At 40.4% G+C, this 20,768-nt stretch overlaps 1 protein-coding gene across 1 annotated transcript in view; it reads right to left on the bottom strand.

Annotated features, from left to right (window-relative positions):
- The window catches only part of Sema6a (semaphorin 6A), a 123,664-nt gene that overhangs the window by 53,700 nt on the left and 49,196 nt on the right, over nucleotides 1–20,768 (bottom strand). The window contains 2 exon segments of the mRNA XM_047556270.1: nucleotides 3,401–3,518; nucleotides 5,662–5,799. Of these exon segments, the coding sequence (XP_047412226.1) occupies nucleotides 3,401–3,518; nucleotides 5,662–5,761 (218 nt within the window). The 5' untranslated portion in view covers nucleotides 5,762–5,799.

The following is a 20,768-nucleotide window of genomic DNA, read 5'->3' as shown; positions in this document are numbered from 1 at the left end:
CAGGACCACAAGGCTCCCGTGCAGACTTTAAAGTCCCCTCCTTGCTTCAAGGAAAAGGAGGCAAGGGGAGAAGAAGAAAAGAAAGGAATTATTTGCAGGATTCACACACACACACACACACACACACACACACACACACACACACAGATATGTATTCCATTCCTGGGAAATCTGTTTGCTTTTGCTTCTAGGAAAGGCACAATGGAGAAAAATAAAAATAAAATCAGGCTTCTCATTTGAAAATAAAAGGAGGGGGCAGGGCTGTTGTCTTACAACTTCCTGCCTGCACTTGCACTGTATGTATGTGTGTATGCACTGTATGTATGTACTGTATGTATGTATGTATGTATACACTGTATGTATGTATGCATGTACTGTATGTACTGTATGTATGTGTGTGTCAGGGCGGTGAAGGGGAGAATGAGGTGCCTGTTTTGTAAACTGCTGAACTGGGAAGCTTCTTCAAACTTTAGTAGGGTGCCAGAATCACCCTGCCCTTTAATTTCAAGGCAGTTTACTGCACTGGTTTATTACTTGTTTCACTCGATGGTGGGTGCTGTGACCACGCACATGATTGGAATGTGCCTGTGACTTGGTATCAGGTCTGAGATGGCTCTAAGCCTCTGCTTGCCCAGCATCCCCTCCAAACTGAATATATGAATTGTAAATTAACAACTGATTAATATGCATTGGCAACTCCTCAGAAAGCTCTCAGATTGCCCCCTTTTGGCATGGCCTGTTTATGTTAATTAGTAGTTTAGAGATTAAAAAGAAGAAGAATTTACAAAGTGGGTAATAATAAAAAAGAACTGAAAAGGAGTTCTTGCCACCAAGCCTCACTTGGTCCCCAGGGTTCTGGATGGGACTTAACTTTCAACTGCTGATACCAATTGTCTGGAAGAACTGGAAAAACCTTTCAAAATAGAATTCTGTGAATGAAATCCCCCTTTGTGACAATGCAATATTTTTCAATATCTAAAAGATTATATGGCCCCAGCAAAAAGAAATAGCACTTTATGGTCAACCATAGTCCAAGGTTGGGGATCATTCCCAACTTCCCATATGTGTGTTTCACAATTCATATGCTGCTCTTCCTAAATTCAGTTATGTGAACATAAACTATCTTGTCCTAGGACTTCTTCCCCTTTCCATCAAGCACCACTGGGTTGTGTTGCCATGGCTTGAACCTAGGAAGGATTTAACTTTAAATTGGGTCATTTGCTGCCTAGGAACCTGGATCTCTCAGAGCAATGTTGGGAAATGTGAAAAAGAGAGACCCTAATTATGGAAGCCATGGAACGCCTTTAGGAATTTTTCTAGGAGTGTGTATTGAAGGGAAGTTGCTGGCCATGAAGTGAAAACCAACACATCAAAACTTGACCTTCAATGAAAGATGAGTCTGTTGCATAGTTAAAAAAAAAAAAAAAAAACTTATGTTTTTCTTTCTCCCTTTACTTTTCCTTGGGGTGGGGAGTTCAGGTGAAACTGTCTTGGTTTTAATGAGTTGGAATAATAGGCACTTTCAAGTCTACTTAGCACCTGGCTCCTAGAGCTTGCATTGCCCTGGCCTGCAGCCCACACTTATGCTAAATCACTGGGTACAAGGGCCACCTGTTAGACCATTTTTGTTCCCAGAGACTCACATGCAAAGTGAGCAACTCACAGGAAATCTTGAGTCTACCTATTTCTCACAGATCCAATGTTTAATCATTTGCTTTGATTGGCCTTTGGCTAATTGGAATACAAGTATAATCTAGCCATGCTACATTTAGGAAACTAAAAATGGTTATTTAGATGGAGCTAATACGCTACCTGAGAGGTGGGTGCTGAGACCTCATTGGGATGCTTTATATTAAGACCCACAACCACCAGGCTCTTGGGCAACCTCTACTAGAAAGTAATTACCAGGACAAGTAATTTCACCTCTGTTCCTTGGCAGGCAGCACAGGACAGGGAGTGGCAGTGTGGCCTCCAGAACAAGGCCACCCTGGTTCAAATCCTGCCTCTAACATTGGGCCCAGTCATTTCACCTCCTTTAGGACATGGGAGAAATGGTAGCTTCTTCTCATCAGGTTGTTTCCAGCATTGAACAAATTGACATTTCTAAAGAACATACATTTATAACTTAAATGGACATAATAATATGTGCTGTATTTGTGAGGTGAACATTTTTTTAAAGTATTTTAACTTTGCTCCCTGTGACCAATGTGGGTTATTTTCACGATGTTTTAATCACAACAATGGCTTTTTACTTAATATGCAAAGCTTGTCACCTCAATACATCTAAGTACTTTAAAAAAATCAAGGACTGCTATTATATACCTATTCTTTTTGTTGTTGTTGTTGTTGTTGTCCTTGTTACCAGGGATTGAGCTCAAGGGCACTCAACCACTGAGCCACATCCCCTGCTGTTTTTTGTATTTTATTTAGACAGGGTCTCACTGAGTCGCTTAGTGCCTAGTTGTTGCTGAAGCTGGTTTTGAAGTTGAGATCCTCCTGCCTCAGCCTCCCGAGTCTCTGGAATTACAGGCATACACCACCTGTTCTTTACTTGTGTTTGTAGCCAGGTACAAACACCTCTCTCTCTCTTCTTTCCAATGTGAAATGACTCATTTGCCTAGAACCAGGGAGGACCACCGAGGAATACCATAGAATAGTGCTGTCCATTTGGAGTTATTCTGAATGAGTTACACATTCAAAACATGGGGAACCATACATTTTTGGAATCCCGGTATACTTCATCAAGCTAAACTAACCTAACCTCTCATCTGCAGAGAATACTTACAGCCAGAGAACTTGTGGTCCAGCTGAATTAAGGACAGATTTAGAACAAAAATCCAAATCCACATGACCCCTGCCATGCACTCAGCCTTAAGACATCTGTCTGTCCAAATGCCATTTCCCCACAGATGAGTATTGATTTTTTACTACATGAAACCCTTCAAAATATATACAGTATTATGCTTTCTTTGAGTACCATTGCCATTCTTTCAAAGTAATGATGTATAATATTTACTGCAAAAATACAAATAGGTTTCATAACACACACCTACATGCACACTGTATAATACATGTTTACACATTCAACTTAATTTAACAAATAAGTATCAAGGAGAACTGCTGGGTCCTTGGTTAAATATTTGCATATATGTTCAAGACACATACTAGATTATTTGAGGCTAAGCTCCAAAATAGGCAATTATTTTTTTGTAAATCCACATAAAGTTTAACAGGCACAGAAAATCTTGAAAGAGTGATTGTTTGACAAACTAAAGCAGTCTTTAAACTAAATAACACAGTTAGGAAGACTCAAGTTCTTAAACATGATCCATAGCTGGTAAATTTAGCATTCTGAACATCCGGATACTCTGAAGGCAGACGTGAGGAAGAGACCACTTACCTAGCAGCAAGGTAGAGGGTTCTGTTCATGATCATAATCATCTGAATGTCCAGTCTGTGCCTCTGTGTGGTGTTCCGTCCTGGCTTGTGGCCCACAAACACCGGATACTGTTTTGTATCTGAGAAAAGAGGAGATGGGGCAAGAGAGGAAAAAACAGATCAAGCCAAGAATCAGCAGGGCAGGGTGAGGAGGGGCGAGCCACAAAACAAAACCATGCTTAATTCAGAACATGCTGCCATTTTCCATCTCCACACAAGTCTGCTATTCTAGGAACTACTCTGACAGAACAGTGCTCTTTAAGGATGATCGAGTTACACCTCATTTCCACATGATAATAAGCCTGGACTTATATTTCTGGGTGTCAGAAATTTCTGGGGGTTAAACTTGCTAGTGAACCCTTTGCACGAAGGTGCTCTTTTCTTCCAGTTTTCTTTTCATCTTGTGTAGAGTGCTAAGCCTGAGGGGGCAGGCTGCCAAAGATCTTGTCTCGGGACAAAACTATTTCAAAGCAGCTTTCCCATCAATCACCACAAAGGCAATGTGGTCTGGAGGCAAGAGCCTTCGTCCAGGAGCCAGAAGAAAAAATACAGTCTCCACAGGCGTCCAGTTGGAATAATCTACTATTGAAGGCAGCCCTGCTAGGTTGGTTGGCATTCTAGGAACTGTGGGAAGTTCACTCCGGAGTTAAGCAATTGGCTAATCTCACAGAAATGTGGGCTTTGACAGGATAGGGTCAAACTGAGTGTAGCCAGTCGGGTGATCTGGAATTTTCCCTGACTTGGAGAGTCAATGAGCACATTTTTCCTTTCCTATAGTTCTCTTTGCTGAGTGGGCAATTTGTAATAATATCTGACCTTTTGAAATACCTACATCTCAACATCTCTCTGCCTTAAACCTATGGAGCACTGGCAATTCTCCCAAAAGAGGAAAGAAAGATGAGTCACATTTAAAAGGCAGTGTATTCCAGAGAGGGGTAGGGGGTATGAATAGTAACTAAAAAATCATTTACAGATTTCTGCTTAGACCCCACACTTTAAACCGCTGCAGTACCTGAACATCTCTCGCAGTTGGTATGTTATGAGAAAGACTTCGTGAATTTTACCCACAAGCAGGCTTGGTATGAGACTTGTCTTGTGCCTTTCCTTCTACAACTCTGAAATTTCATTTGCCCATTCATCAGGTAAGTGCTAAAATAATTCATGTCTCTATTATCACAGATTACAGTGACCAATGAGATGTGATTTTCAGCACCCCTTTTGGGCAGGGATCCCTTCTATACTAGAGTGCCAAAGATAGATAACTTATCTCAAATGATGATAAATGGCTGCTTATTTGGTACCTTAAGTGTGGGGGACTCTGCCATTTCAGAAGTGATGATATTGATGTACACAATTTGGTCCTTAATTATGCCCTTTGACCTTTTGTTCTCTAATTGTTTTATGGGTCAGTCTTGCCATCTCATCTTCATGTAGAATAACCTCTCTTTTCTGCCCAGAAAGTCCAGCTGAGTCTAGGCATTCATAGATCTCATTATTATCCCATATTAATGTTAAACTTCCTTTGTATAGTTCGCTTAGTATTTCGGGATAATTATTGGAAAAATAGGTACTTGGGGAAAATATTTTTTTACCTTTATTGGGCTAAAATATTGAGCTTTGGGGGGATAGGAAGAAATGTAGTAAGTTGGATGTTCCACCCAACACACAGGTAGGATACAACTGAATTTTTAATGATGTCTGCATCTACCCTGAGCAATGAAGCAGATACCAAAAGAAAGCTAGAAGTGATTAAAAGAGGTCCTTTGTAAATTAAAAATCACTCTTTATCCATCTCTTGACCCAAGTCTAGCAATGATATAATTTCTAAGTTTAAAAAAAAGTTAATTTTTTCTCTAAACTAGTGCAACCATTTTCTACATATCTTGTAATGATGCCCATGTGTTGCTGTATTACATATGAAAACACATAATACAGCAACACTCAGATGATAGTGACCTTCTCCCACATAGCTGGCCTCCACGCAGTAGCTGAGACATCAGCAGGGTGATTGAGGGACGCTCGCATGTGTCCCCACAACATCTGATGGAGTCGTAACACTCATCCTAACAATCTGACTAGACATGGATTAGCTACCTTTGCCATCTATCCAGGTTAAAATGACTAAGCCTCCTTTCCCAATTATTTATTTATGTATTAATTTGTTAGGCTGATGCAGGCTAAAATATCTGCAAAGGGTAAAGTGAGCGAGTTTGTGATACTTACAGTTGCCATGCGAAATACTGATTGGCTCAGAATCTTCTGGGAAACCAGCCCCAGCAAAGTGTAGCAGTGTGAAATATAGCAGCAAGGCTTCTGACCTCATAGTAGTTCAGCGGGGAGACTTTATTTCTCTACTTCACCCTGCCAAAGAGCAAAGAAGGGAATTTTTTTTTTTTCTCTTGAGAGTCGGTTTTATTCAATTCCATAAAACGAAATGATCTTGAAGATAATTCAAGACAAAAAGGCCTCTGCCTCACACCTTGTCCACTGTGAATTCACTGTTCTCCTTGTCACTGTGACCACTGTTCTCCACAAGGAATCTGTACCCTGTAGCCACTGTACCCTCCTCCCTGCACTGGAGTCCTTTTGCAAAGGTTCTTCCAAATCCCGGAAACAGAGTCTCAGTTCCCTTGACTGGACCATGTTTAGGCCACTATAGGCAGTTATTGCTTGATTAGGAAACGGCATTCCAAAAAGTGTAAACATTCCAAAAAAGTGTAAACACCTGGGGAGCTCTTTTTTCCTTCCTTCCTTCCTTCCTTCCTTCCTTCCTTCCTTCCTTCCTTCCTTCCTTCCTTCCTTCCTCCCTCCCTCCCTCCCCCCCCCCTCTCTCTTTCTTAAGGTAAATGCTTTTCTTTTTCTCAACAGGTCTTTACAGATAAATACTGTCATCTCCCAAGCATGTTTTGTATGACTAGCCTGGGATCTTTCAGTACCTTGTAGTTGTCAATGTTGAAAATATTAGATTGCTGATGGTAATCAAGATGTTCATTTTCTTTATAGAAAATTAGAGTATCTGTTATATTGACCTAAATAACAGTATTTCCCAGGTATGGCATCTCTACTCCCAGGGAACAGACACACACAACTGACCCCATTGCTCATTTCCAGTATCTGATGAACTCCTAAGCTGGGATTTTCATCCCTCATTTACCTAATTCTATAATGACCTTAGATATACATAAAATAAAACAAACTATATTTTAAGGGAAGTAAGTACTCTCAGAATCTGTGAAGTGTCCCACAAGGAAAATCTGAAACTACATCCTGAACCAGTAATGCTGATTTATAAACATCATATTTCTATATGTTTTAGTCTCACATACTACCTTGCCATGGAACAACAGTAAATAAAATGCCAGATATACTGGTCTACCCATCTGTATTTTCTTAAAGATGCTCTTTATGTGTAGAAAAATTCTTTTACATCTTAGAAATAAAAATTCCATGTGGAACTGCTTGATATGGCAAAAAAAAAAAAAAAAAAACTCATAATACAATAAATATCACATAATTCTCAGGCTATTTCAAATACATGTTGATCTATCAGAGAAATTAATATAAAATGGATTTCTAGCTTCTTTATAAAGAAGCTTTTCCAACTTCCCAGAGTACTGGTCTTTGAAGTAGCCTGCCAAAGATTATCTTTTTTGAACAAAGCTGTTTTACAGTAGCCCATCAATCATTAAAGATTTGCGTGTAGAAATGTCAAACTTCGTAACCTGGATGTCTTTGAAAGTTAATTTGGCAAACAAACTGCTAACTTGTGCTTTTTGGAATGCCATTTAATATTAGCAACCTATGTCTCTTTTCTTCATGCCAAAAAAAGCATTAATAAGTCCTGAGTGTTGCATCATAACTTATAATTTCACAGACACAGCTGGGTCTTATTCATTTCTTTAACTGAAAAGTGCACATTAATTAATTTGCTTTATCTTGAAAATCAAAGAGGGAGAGAGTTTCAGAGAAAAACCTAAACAATTCCATATCTAAATCTCTGATGCTCAGATTAAAATTTAAATGATTACTTATTTACAAAGGCCATCCATTACCAAGAGACATAAACATGTATTTATAGGCAGGTTAAAAGCAAGTCTATTCATTTATTTATTTGCCAGTTCTTCCCAATCTGGAGAGTCTGAATGCAAAGGAAGGAGGCTCTGAGCTGCCCCATTTGTTTCCACTGGCTCCTGTTTCAAATAACATTAAAGGGGAAGAATCAATAACAGCAGTAAGTAAAACATAAACAAGACACCAGTCAGCTGTTACACTTTAGGTGAGAAAGCATATGGAGAAGAGAAAGAAGTGGCAACATTTTATGGAGAACTCAAGAGCAGAATTACAGTATAAGCATATTGCCTCACAGAGTTTGCAGCTTGTAATAGAAGAATAAAGGAAACTCAAAAGGTTGACTTCTCATTCCTTTAGAAATCTTGGAAAATATATATGAATGTTTTCAAAGATTAATTTCTCTCACCATGACAAATGAGTCTCTGTCCTTTCACAATGGCCTTCATCTTTGTACAAGTTAACAAGACAAAGCTCCGCTGCTTTATTATACTTTATTACATCCCCAAATTTTAATTCTTTCCATGGCAGGATTGCATGGGTCAGATGCAAAATTCTCAAGCCCGAAGCTGGCAGGAAGAGCAATGCATGCAGAAGAAATCTATTATGCAATTCAATGGCTTCTTTTAATCCTTACATATAGCCAGGATCACAGCTGAGATATGTCATTTAAATATCTCCAGGTTTACAGGAGGGCTCTCTGCCAGGAAAAATAGCTGTTTTATGTGTCTTTCTATCATCACATCATCAAGGAGTTAACATGTACATCACGCGGGTAAAAGTGTTCTGGCAGAACTGCTTAATGCTGGCCGGTTCACGTGAACACACGTTAAAATTTTTCTTCAGCTGAAGTTTTAATGTATTGTTCCCTTCCTACTCAACTTTGGACCCTGACCCTTGTAAATATGTAGACAACGGATTTTCTTGTTGAAATGATTATTTTGTGAAGGAATCCCAATTCAATTACATTGTCATTTCCCATTCCACAAAACATGTACTGGGTCTCCTCGCCAAGACCAGGGCAACATGGACTTGCACCTGCCTAGGGAAACAAAAATAAACAAGAATTTTTCACGGAGTTTAAAAATCTGGGTTGTTTAATTTTTGAAATTTCAAAAAGTTCTGTGCACATGTAGCATATTCTTAGGTTATCTGCAAATGTTGACTTCCTTGCTTATACAGACTGAAGATGACAGGGGCTCAAGCATCTATTCAGAAAATTAGATAAGGGAAGACTGTCAATAAGAGGACTCTACACACAAAAAAATATTAATTTCAAAAATAAGCTTATTATCCTTGAAATTTCCATCTTATTGTCTCAGTCTGCCACTATTCTTAGCCTGAAAAGTGACCTTTGTAAACTACTCCGTTACTATAAAGTTAGAATCCAACTCTGCACAATCTATGAAATTCATAAAAAACCTTAAGAACACTCTTAAATTTAATGGTCATCTGCTTTGTGAAAATCTTAGGTCTATTTAGGTTTATCTGAAATTAATTCATGTTGACTTTCTATGCATTCCGAGCCCAGACAAAAATTCTTTTTTTACTGTAATTTTTCTCAATAGTTTTTATGACCAAATTGAATAATTAGAACTGTGAGGCACAAATGGTGTTGCGACTATTGGCTGCCATGAGCCTAATGAACCATGCAGAATGCTAATCGTCCAGGAAACTAGCCTTCAGGTATTCCAGACTGAAGACCAAACAAAAGGGCTCTGAAAATCCTGCAAATGCATTCCCACTGACAATTGTGTTTTAAAATGAAATACTTTGAGTAACTGGACCTTCCATCCATTCACGCATGCACACGTACACACTCCTCTCATGCCCTTGTCAAAATAGGTCATTGTGTCAGCAAAGAATGAAGCAAACAGGGTGTCAATGGAACAGGAAATGATTATGAAGTCAGAGAATGAGGTCACCAATTGCCACATCTTAGCTCTAATCAATGAGGTTAATTTCATAAAAAGCTATGAGGTCTGGGAAGCCATGGGAAGCCTACCCAGCCTAAGTAACACTCAGGCTTAGTCCCAATAGTAGCTGTAATCCTCTGCCCAACTATTCCCCAGATCTTGCCCTGGAAAATTATTCTGGAGCTCAAAAACTGGCAGTATGTGTTCAAAGTTGGCTCACTGAGGGGGGGAAAAACTGAATTAACAACATTGAGGTGGGGGGGGGGAGATTTAACTTACAGCTCCGGATTTCTGGCAAAAATAAAATAAAATAAAAATGCAGAGATCTAACTTTGCTGGCCCATGACTCCTTATGGCAACACTCTGGAGCTGACTGGTGGTTGCTCAAAGTAGAAGGGCTGGCCCTCTCCAGCTGGAAATATTCCCTCCATTCCCCATTGTCTTAGGAAGCCTTCCTCATTAACCTCTGTGAAGGCAACCTCCATGCCACCCAGGTTAAGCATATGGCTCTCACTACATGAGGTATTCTGCTTAACTTTACCATCATCTGCAAGTTGCTGTGTGTCAGCCTTAGTAAGTAGACCCTGTGGGACCCAATATAGATAAATATAGATACACACACTTGAACAGATACTGCTTATTTAAAGACACAGTTGGGCTGCTCCACACATTCACTTCAAGACTGAAATGAAATCAATAACTTGCATCATGGACCTGGCTGCTCATATACAACTTGTGTCTGACTTGGTACCCACAATGGTATCTTCCAGAATATTGGCATCTAATGTACGCTGTAATAGTAATAGTAAGTGATGATGTGAGAAATAATATATATCTGAAAATGCTAAGCATGGCCTTGAAATAAAGAGGAAATGATGATGGGGTAGTTTTCTTTTTTCCATGAGGAAGGTTATTCACTACCATGTTTCAGTAATTCTTTTAAAAAGTACATTTTCTACCAACATCATAGGAACTTTCAATAATTTACAGTGTCATTAATAAAAGGAAGGGCTGATGCTAATGGTGTAATCCTGGGCAAGCCAGTCAGCCTGGCTGACTCCTGGTTTTCTCAACTGCAAACTAAAAGGACATGAAATGTAACGGTCTGTAAAACTCCCTGCCAGGTTCTCAGATTGTACTATTCTAGGCAATTCTACCCCATTGAAGAAGGGTGTATGTGTATAAGAGAGTGATTAATACAGGGAATGACCTTGAACCAAGCTACACTGTGGTCACACATTTCCAAGGCCAGACACACCATCTGGAGGCAGGAGGAACAATAAGGAACTTGGCTGAGCCAGTGTGGGGCACTAGAGCTCCCTACACCTTCCCCCTACACTAAAAGGTGGTGACAGAAGTGGTAGTCAGGCTTTGGTTGTTGGGTCAGGCACTGTGAGAGACTCAGGAGAGGTTGGAAAAGGCAGGCAGGCAGAGGTCACGCAGAAAAAGTCCAATGTATCTTGACAATCAAGCGCACTTTCCAAAATGAATGGGGGGAACAGGGCTCAGTGTTTTCTCCGCTCTTTCCTGGCTGCTCTTAAAGAGCATATGTCTCGGGAGACCTAGGGACAATCAGTGGGCCCATGCGTGGTGCTGTGTGTAGCCCATGGGACGGGGGAACAAACTTCAGCGTAGCTATCTTCGGGTGGCAACAGACACAGCATGGAAAGCTGTGAAAAGCCCATCGTTCTGTGGCAGAGGTGACAGAGTACTATACTGCCTCCTCTCAGCTTTCAGGATCAAAAGCAGGTCCCAGAAACAGTTAAACCTGGCCAAAGAGAATGCTATTGTCGCCACTTGATCATATTCAGGGTTTAGTTGGGGTGTACGCTAATTGTAATATTTTCATTTTTATTTTATTCCTCTGGCTCTCTGGTCTCATCATCTTTTCCTTTCAGTGTTGACTGTCTATATTTTTGAATTGATATTGGTTATAAAGCTCCTTTACGAAACCAAACTGCTGCTAATGATGGAAGACAGGGGCTGGGAAACCTGCCCCACATACAGCTGGAAACTACTGCAAGATGCTTAAGCTTTCTGAGCCTCAGTTTCCCCATCTTTAGCTTAGCTAAAGTATCTCGAAAACTGCATAGTCTCCCCAAAGGTTTGTTTGTTTCTCAGTTGAGATACTGAAAATTGCCTTTTAATAGCTTTTCTTGGACATACCATCTCAGACAGGCCCCAGATTAGCTCCTGGTATCCTAATGTTTCAACAGAAATTTCCTTTCTCCTTCCCTCTTGGTCACCAAATTCCTATCTCTGGAGGTGGGTTCCAGGGAAGGAGGGGAGTCTGTCTCAGGAATCACATTTACATCAGTGTGATTTTTAAAAATGTAAATCATGATACTTACACTACTGCAAAGGAAAATAATGATGTGGAAACAGAAAGGATGAGATCGAAGTGGATGTTCACTGAGCAGCTTCTGAAAGTGCTGTACAAATGCATGCTGTTTTATCTAAATATCACAGATAGACAGACCTTGTCACCTCCACTGTACACAATGAAAAACTGAGGCTCAGGGAGGTGAGGCAACATGTCTTGGCAGCACACAATAAATATTCACAATACGTTAGTAAAATGATACAGTATAACAGTCAAAAGGGAAAACCAAGACCAAAACCCAGATCTTTGTAATGACAAAGTTTATGTCCTTCCCAGGACATCAAAGAAAGGGAACTGAAGAAAGGCTGGAGAGAGAGAAAGATGCTGGCATAAGTGGAAACTGCACTTAAGATAATAACTGAATATAGTTTGATGCATCTATGCTTATGTGGACAGAGTGGATGAAAGTCCCTAATGGCTTCAATAATAAAAATCTATAAAAGAAGTGTACAGTTGCTTCTAAACATGTAGGCATGCAAAGGCTCATTCCACTTTATGGGCCTGTGATTACAGGCTCAAGGTGATAGAAAGATGCAAATGCTTCTCAACTGGAGTTTTAGGAGGAATTGATTATCTCATGACACTACTGTGCTAAGTGGAACCACTTGCATCCTAGAGGCCTCCCTCATGGTGATGTTTTCAAGTCAATGCATCATAGAGAACAGGGTCAGTTGTGAAGGGCAAAAACAAGGATGCTTGCTTCAGTGGCTGATAAGATAAACAGACTGGATACCTCTCAAGTCGGAGTACAGAACCTCTGCTCAGGGAGAGTTGGGAAAGCAGGTGTTTGTGTAGAAAATCCAGCTCACTGAATGCTGGCTGGACACCTGTCTCACAGAGACCAAAACTGCTGATTATTTTTGCACCAGAGGAAAATTTAAGGAACGAATGAGTATTTAAATAGCAGATGTCCTTCACTGACCAGGTCAGCCCTGTTTCAAAGACTGCAGTATAAAGAGGATGCTGTTGTCCACAGGATGCAGAGCAGGGTCAAAGATTTTAGAACACTTCCCAAATGTATTTAGAAACAACTTGGGCCCATTGATCCTTGTTGAAACCTTTGCTGTCTGCTGTCTTCAGGGACCATGAGAGTCACCTGTTCAATGATATTTGCATTAGATATAAGATTCACGAAAATCAGAAAAATAGCTCTAGTCTCTTAATAAAGCCTCTGGTCTTCCTCTCCTCTTCTTAGCCATTAACAGAGACATAAAAGCACCCATTTTGGAGGAAAAGGAAATGCCACAGACCGAACTTCAACACATTTTGGAGAATGATGATGGCATTCAATGGAAGATAATAATAAATATTGACTGAGTATAATAGATGTTCCATTTTAGATCTGAAACCACTGTCACAAAGGCTCAGAAAAACTTGTGAATTCAAAAATACTGCTAGAAAAAAAAATATTTTTTTACATAAAGTTTGGTTGTATACCTGTGATCTTTTGAGGGGAAAAGGGAAGTCTCTTGGGTGATTCTTTGTTATACTGGTTTTCTTTCTACCCCCACCACAAACACCCCAGAGCCAATGCATTTAATGCACTTGGCTTAGATGATTCAGCTGCAGTCTAATGACTCATTAGGACTCTGATGCTGCAGTCATGATCTCAGCAGGCCTGAAAAGACTGTGGCAAGCTATCTTGATCTCAGAAATCAGTAACAGTCCTAACCCTGTTAGCCCATGGCATGCCCTAGCTTTTGGCCATCTCGGTCTTTTTAAACATTTTATCATATTGCTGAACTCGAATATGGGCAGAAACAAATAATCCCTTTATTTTGCCATTAAGAAAACTGAGGCCCGGAGAAGTGAGGTCACTTGCCAAATGTGGTACTGCTCAAAAGTGGCAAAGCTGAGCAGCAGTTGAGGACTCGAGTCCTCATGGCGCTCTTTCCCTACATTACGCTACTTTTAGAAAGGGAGCCAGACTTCATTCATTTCTCCTTGGCTTGCTGCCCAATGTTCATTATTTCCATTGCCTGGTTTCCACCTCACTGACTCCCTGTTTTCTACTGGGAGCCAGGCTCTGTGCTGGGTTGCTGACAGAGACAAGGATGGGAACTCCCCCTCACCCACACCCACACCCAGGACCTCACTGTTTGTGAATGGGACTGACAGCTCCTGCCTATTGTCCCCCAAATAGAAATAAAGCCATGGAAATAATGAACAATGGTAATTTCTCAAAAGAAATTAAAATTTGTTGAAGAGAAAACTACCTGGGGGTGAAGGTGTTGTATACTTAGTTACATGTGGAGGGAAGATCAGCAAAGGTTTCCTTGGGAAAAAAGCCTTGGATTCTGCATGGTCCCCTCCCCATGGAGGGGGCAGCGGGAAGGTGAGACTTGCAGGTAAGAGTTCCAGGTCAAGGCAACTGCGTATTAAGACAGATGATTCCACGCTGATTGGGTTTTTGGACGGTCAAATTGGACTATTTTGCTTTTTGCTTAAGGAACTTCAAACATTTGTCTAAAGTAATAGATGGGTTTTTCATTTCAACCAAAGTTTGGTTTAAAGTATTTTAACTGAGAATAAAAAATGTGTCTGACTTTTTTTTCTTCTAGGGATATGAAAGAAGAAAAAGAAGGGATGGGGAAAGTACTGAAGCTTAAATTCAGAATTTTTTTTTTATTATTCAAAGTGCTGAGCATATGGGTGATTTCCACATTACTCTCCCTAATGTTCTTTACATTTTTTTTTTTCATTAAAAATGAAGCAGACGGCAAAGATAACACACCTAGGTCCAAGATATTTTCCCAAGCCCTTAGAAAGATATCTGCAGAGTGAATTTAAATGAGCAAACCAGAATATTTAGTGACTAGAGTTTTCCATAAACCTTTGTCAAAATCCTAAGAGGATTTAAAGTAAAATAAAGCAATCACTGTCCTTTGACAGGACAACTCTCCCTAATAATTTCTCCTCTCTTTACTCTCAGTGCTTGAGAGAAAACAGAATCTCACAGCCACAATCTAACCTCCCTGATCCTTATTCTGCCTGGGTTTGCTCAGGCTTTGAAGTTGCAGGGATGTGTTCTTTCTCCAGTTTTTGGAGTGGGAGTCAGCGTCAAACCTGGATCATAGAGCAAGGAAAACAACCACAGGTCTCTCTTTACTTGAACCCTGAATAACAGCCCTGAATGGGAATGCTGCCAATCATGGATGATTAAAATTTGAACCAAACCCTAAAACTTCTTTTGTTTTCTTGTTTGTAAACTACATTTGGGGGTGGGGGATGTGACAGTCTCAAGATCAGAAAGAGAGTGAAAAACATTTCTCTGAAATAAAATGTTGGAGTAGGGTCCTCTTGGCGTTCACTGTACCTGACATCTTTTGCTGCACTCCCTGCCTCCTTCAGAGAGCTCCCATGCTTTTTCCTTGTACCCCAAAAGCCAAAAATAGAGCTTATAATTGACTAATAGCTTCTGATTGTACAAAATGAGACGTAATACTATTTCTGGATCTGCTCCAAAATGGAGCATTATCATCAGTAAATTCTCTATGTACACGGCGAATTCTCTGTATGTCTGGGTATGTCTAGACAGATCCTGAATAGAAGTGAGAGGGAAGCATTATTTCCTGAATTTCCACAATTTCCCCCACATTCCTTAGGAAATCTGTTTCATTTATTAAAACAAAACAAAAATGTCTGCTTTATGTCCCCCTGAGTTGGGTGAAAATTGCAAACCCACACATTACAAGCTATTATTGAATTTGGTGGATATTGCCAAGTTTTTCTGAAATTAATGTCATCTTTTTTGGCTGTGTTCATATACTTTACATGTAAAAAGTGGTTCATGAGGTTGGCTTGATTTACTTAGAGCAAAATAACCTAGGAGTTCTCCAAAGGCAGTCATCAATTTGAATTACAGTAAGGAGAGAACACCTCTTATGGGTTACCCAAATTGGAGTTACATCTAGTGATACCCCTTCCCCAATATTCATTTGTTTTTTAATGTGAAATCCTATCTTCAAAATTAAAAATTATTCCCAAACATCCTAAAGATATGATTCCTCAAGGCCAATGAAAGTGAGCTCCAGGAAATCATGAGTTTGTTTAAATGTCTTCACCACTTAAGGACTTGCTTCTTTGTATAGATGGCTAAGAGTCACGACACAGAAGCAGACTGACAGTCCTGTTCACTGGAAGGTGACAGAGCACACTGAGGTGGTTAGCAGCTGGACCAACCATTTTGGTATTACTAGTTGTTTTTAAATCTGTCTCACTTTCCATAAATTTAAAGAAAATCAAGATTTGCTTGTCCCTGTTCCTCTGGATCTGGGTGAGGCAAGATGGTTTTGGCAATATAGGCAAATGATCTCTTATTTAACAATTATAAGCAAAATAAAGTCCCTGAAAACCAACAAAGGTGGACAAGTTTTGAAGACAAAACTTGACTTGAACTTGCATGAGTCCATTTATAGTCTTTATTTACTCCCACTAGAGTTAATATTTATATAGTTCACTGAAAAACTGTTAATGGGTTTGACAACTAACATTGCTGCAGAACCCACTGGGGTATGTGTGCCATGTCACTTTTCTAAGATCTGAAAAAAGTTTAAATTCTGAAACATATCTGTTTCAAGGGTTTATAAAAAAGAGAGAGAAAAACAGAGAGACTGGAACTACATATGTCTTTGTTCCTGAAGAAATTAAAAACAAGATAAAAAATGAGACAAAAAAGGAGATCCTTAAAGCTGAATTCCCAACACTGGTTCTGCTAAGACCGGAGCTCTCTAATTATCCCACAGTGTATTGGGAAATCCTCAGAGAATTAAACAAAATTAATCTGATTTCATTTATTTTTTTAAATGTATGTCATATTATCCTTGCAAGAATAATTCTGAGATTAGGAATTGCTGACTGAGTTACCTACTCTTTATTTCCTCTTTTCTGTGTTTATAATGACAAGATCCAGGCTCCTCTCCCTACAAGGGACCCACAAGAAAAGTCTTCCACAAAATGAATCATGCTCACAAAGCGGATGTAATCTTGATAGAGAGGTTCTCCAAGTCTCCCATGGGTAAGCAATGACATCCAGCAACAGAAGTGACTGCTGCACCCGGCTCTGCCACCCTCCGCCTGAGTGAACTCCCGCTTTTCCTCCCATCTGACAGCCAACTACAGGCAATTCAGCACTCCTTGCTCTCTCTGTATTAATGGGGAGACAGGCTTTTTCATGCACTTGGTGGTGGTTTCTCCAAAGTAATGTCCTTAAGTAATGTCCATAGCGTCAGCAACATATAATCTTTCTTTCCACCATGGAACAACCTGGAAATGGCCTTTTCCAATCCCTGTCAGGATCTGAGAAGAAACTGTCAGCTGGCAGGGTCCGTCCTTTGCTCTGTTACACATTCCTGCCTTTAATTTCCAAACATCTGCAATTTCCTTTGAAAACACCTTAAGTTTAGGGACTAAAAAACAAAAGGAAGAATCTGTATCTCTAGAATATTTGAGGCAGACAACAGGTGGGGGTGGAAGACCAGACTCTTGCCCCTTCTTCTTTGAGGTGCTCCTCTGCCCATCGCCCCTCCCCTTTCTGTCTCAGAAAGTGGCCACTGGGCATCAGACACAATGGTAATCAATTTTAACTCTGAGAGAAAATGGAGGCAAGTGGTTAATGTCAGATAACCTGGACACAAGGGTAATTACAGCAATCCAAATGATACAGAGGGAAGACAGCACATAGATATCAGCAATTAACCCTTAAATAAAAAAAAAAAGATACAATTCCCATAATTAATAGCACAGCAGACAATCACTATAATTATAATCTCTGTGAGAGAGACCAGAATCAAGAGGAAAAGTAAAATTATTCAATAAGCTTGAGTGTGACAGGCAGAAACTAAATTAATATGCTGAGGGTCAGACAAAAGAGAAGTGATAAATCAGAAAGAAAGTGAGTGTGAGACACCCAACAGAGAAGCCCAGGTATTCCACCCAGCACAGTACCAGGTTCTCTGCAGGTACGAGTCCTCCTTTCTCTGGGAGGAAATGGAGGCACCGGAAATGAATCAAGGGCCCCCGAGAGTTAACGATCCCCTGGTTTCTCAGAAGCAGAGGTCCACCAGGGTTTTCCCTGCTAAGAATTCAAGGATCTGAGCAAGTGAGATGGAGAGATCACAGCTAGGGAACCCTTGGAGAGGGGAATAATGCATGAACGTCTCTATGAAAAGGAGATTCCCCAGGTTCACTTTGAATAACTAAAAGACTAAAGCAGAATAATTTTCTTCTCCAATAGCAATATTCTTCCTGTTCGGTTAACACAGTCTTCATCTCTCCAAAGAGTGGGGGGAAAAGTCATTCTAAAGTGTTATGCAAGAACAGGCAGATGTGTTCTTCACATATCTATTTAATCAGCTCTTTCCAGCATCACTAAGGCATGAAAGAAAGCTGAGTATCTTCCAGAATCTTCAATGAGGAGATAGCAAGGTGCTGTGTGGAGCTTGGGCAGGATTACCATTTTCCTGGGGCACCGCTCCACCATCTGCAAGTGGGGGCGGAAGGGTGTCTTTCCTCCCTTATGCAGGAGGCACATTTGAAAGTTAATGAGAGTTGTTATCAGTGATGTTTCCATTTTTTGAAAGTAGTTTTATTCCAAGAGAACATTGCTTTTGTAGCTCCAGGATTATTCTTTTAGTGCTTTGGGAGTTACCAGCAAGAACATGAGATGTGAGAAAATACTGTCCAAGTGTGTAGGCATTGAAAGAAGATGTTTTTATCAATATTCAATAATACACAGCAACTGCCTTTGTCAGTGCCTCATTTTCACTGGCTCATTCACTCATGCGTTTACTTTAGAAAAGGCAGAATCTGTGATATGCACAGCAAGGCGTGTGCTGAGACAATGGGAAGACCCAGATCATGGGCTTTGCTGGGGGTTCTGCTCTTAGGGCACCTCTAGGCCACTATGGAAGATAGCACATGAGCAGCTATAGCTGTACACTGAGAGTTAAAAGAGTTAACATCCAGATACTGATTCTATTTCCAAAGCACATGCCCAGTTCTCCATTTGCCCCACATTCTTCCTACAATCGCCCGTCCTCATAATCTTTCCCATTCTCTGCTCATCTGGATTACTACCGTCCGTAGCTCCCAATTGGTCTTCTTACTTCCACTTTGCCCTCCCTCAACTAAGTCTCCATGCAGTGACTAATGGTCTCTTAAAAACAGATCATATCATGGCCTACTCTGCATACCCCCCCCCCCAGTGGTTTCCTACTGCATTAACACCAAAATTGAGCTCCTATCCTGGGCACTAGAGCTGTCACCTATGTCCCTGATTCTGTCATTCTCCATTCCACAATTTCCCATTCTGCACCAGTCCCTCTGTCTTGCTTTCCTGGAAAGCACAGGCTTTCATTACTGTCCTAGAGATATGCTGCGCTCTCTGCTTGGAGTGATCTCACCCCTAGTTTTCATACAGGTCATTCAGGATTTCATACATGGTCATTCAGGATTCAGCTATAATATCACTTCCTCAGATAGGCCTTCCTTGACCCTTCAAAACAGACCAACGCATTTTTGGTTTTCCACCTTTTAAATAAATTTTTTTTAATGTTTTGTTTGTTTGTTTGTTTGTTTATGGGTTTTGGTACTAGAGCTTGAACCCAAGGGTGCTTTATCACTAAGCTACAAACCTAGTCTTTTTTATCTTATTTTTAAAATTTCTTTTGAGACAGGGTCTTGCTAACTTGTTGAGCCTCCTATTTGGTGATCCTCCTGCCTCAGACTTCTAAGTCTCTGGGGTTTCAGGCATGTGTCACGACCCCAATTGTCTTTTTACCTTATTATTTTTAGTTTTTGCAATATATTTGCTCCTAGATTTTTGTTTGTTTGTTTGTTTGTCTTTGTTTTTTGGTTTTGGGTTTTTTTTTGGTATCAGGGATTGAGCCCAGTTGCATTTAACCACCAAGCCACATCCCCAGCCCTTTGGTATATTTTATTAGAGACAGGATCTCGCTGAGTTGCTCAGGACCCCACAAGTTGCTGAAGCTGGGTTTGAACTCACAATCCTCCTGCCTCTGCCTCCAGAGTCACTGGGATTATAAGAGTTCGCCATAGTGCCTGGTTCACTAGTTTTTATTTTCATATTTATAATCTTATTTACTTTCATCTGTTCTTCCCCCTCCTCTAGAATATAAGCTCCATAAGGGCAAATTTCTTTTATTAACTACTATATTGCCCATATTGTAGAACAAAGCCCAGTGCATAGCAGACCCAAATACTGTATATTTTTCATTATACCTTGAATAATGATGAATGTTATTCCAATTTCTGGGTGGGGAAAAAAAAAAAACAGTGCTAAAACAAGGAAAAGAAGAGATGTCAGGGGCAAGGATAGGCATTTTCAGATATCTGAAGAGAAACCTAAAAGTCAGTTGGGAAGGTAGAACTAAGAGCAATGGGTAGAAACCATAGGGAATGATCCCTCTACTCAAAACAAGGAGAAAATTTCTAGTAGTCCCAGCAACGCAAACATGAACTGGTCAACCTAAGGGGTTGGAGAGACCGGGTGAGTGCCTGGACAGAAGGAACACTGTCCAGGGTGTTCAGACATGGAATGTGCGACTAGATGAGACAGGTTTAGGGTCCCAGCAGAGAGCCTGACTGTCTAGGGTTCTTGGATCCTCTGATGAGTTCTTCCTTCCACATCCCGGGAAGCACTGATTAGAGTGGAAAGTCTCAGATGGTCTAGCAAAATCCTGCTGTGGACTCAGACTCTTCTGGCAGCTGCTTTCATATTGCTCTGTTGACAAAATAATGTGCCTGGAATCAAGAGACCAAACAATGTCCTCGAGCATGGGCCAAACCTCATTCATTCAGCCTCCTAGTTGTAGGATAGACCAACAGTCAGAAAGCCTTTGCATGGAAAGAGATGGTAGTAAGTGGTATCATGGACAATAACCAGAATTTTTAGGGGGTAAGGACATGTGGCATCCATGCGGCCCTCCCTTGTTTTACTCTAC

The sequence above is a fragment of the Sciurus carolinensis genome, chromosome 6 (genome assembly GCF_902686445.1).
Source record: "Sciurus carolinensis chromosome 6, mSciCar1.2, whole genome shotgun sequence".
NCBI lineage: Eukaryota > Metazoa > Chordata > Mammalia > Rodentia > Sciuridae > Sciurus > Sciurus carolinensis.
The sequence above is the reverse complement of the archived record's forward strand: the minus strand, read 5'-3'. Positions and strand labels throughout refer to the sequence as shown.